This window comes from Alligator sinensis, unplaced genomic scaffold (assembly GCF_000455745.1).
Source record: "Alligator sinensis unplaced genomic scaffold, ASM45574v1 scaffold1083_1, whole genome shotgun sequence".
NCBI classification, from domain to species: domain Eukaryota; kingdom Metazoa; phylum Chordata; order Crocodylia; family Alligatoridae; genus Alligator; species Alligator sinensis.
In genome coordinates this window covers 40,101-40,906 of record NW_005842644.1, presented here as the reverse complement: position 1 = coordinate 40,906, position 806 = coordinate 40,101, and the positions used below count along the sequence as shown (strand labels likewise).

The following is an 806-nucleotide window of genomic DNA, read 5'->3' as shown; positions in this document are numbered from 1 at the left end:
ACCTGAGTTCTTTCCCTCCTGAAACCTCAGCCCACCGCTGTGCCTCAGTTTCCCCTCCGTGCCCAGGAGGCGCCATGCTCCTGCTCCCCCAGCAGGGGGGTACTGCAGGAGTTGGGGGGGGAATGGGGGAGACAGACCAGCCCCCCCCTCCGTGGGCAGGTCCGGGGCCCCTCACCGTCCTCGTAGGCCGTGTACTGGACGCGGTAGGTGCCGTCCCCGTTGTCCGTGACGTAGGTGTCCGTCTTGGCACCCGAGGGGTTAACAACGCGCGCCTTGACGTGGCTGCCCCCGGTCTTGGTCAGCGCCCGGGCGTCCACTGTGAACTCCGTGGTCACCTCGCGCAGCACGCCTGGCGGGACGGCACAGCGGCCTGAGCATCGGCACCGCCAGCAGGGAGTGCTGCGGCAGGGGGGGGGGGGGGGGGGGGGGGGGGGGGGCCCCCCCCCCCAGCGGCAAGATTTCACCTGACCATCCTCCCAAATCTAGCATAAGACTCTAGAGATCACCAGCTTTCTACTTTCCCATTCACCAAGGAACAAACAAAAAGTTCAACTCCTGCCCAACAGCCCAAGAAGAAAGAGATGACTAGGCCAGGTTCTTTCCCAAGCCAAACCATTTTCCAGACTCAGCATATGGCCGGATGGCGAAGGTCTGGTGGCATATGGAGAGATGGAGACATTACCGTATTTTCTTGCATACAACGCACCCCTCTTTCTCCCCAACCCAGCTGCTGGGCATTGGGTGCACAGGATAAGAGAGGCAATGTGGGACCGGCAGCTTCTGGTGGGGGGAGGGCTCACACCCAC

General features: G+C 62.8%; 1 protein-coding gene across 1 annotated transcript in view; it reads right to left on the bottom strand.

The window, feature by feature from the left end:
* Positions 1 to 806, bottom strand: part of FLNC (filamin C) — a 32,410-nt gene that overhangs the window by 11,966 nt on the left and 19,638 nt on the right. The window contains 1 exon segment of the mRNA XM_025215428.1: positions 175 to 349. Coding sequence (XP_025071213.1) covers positions 175 to 349 — 175 coding nt within the window.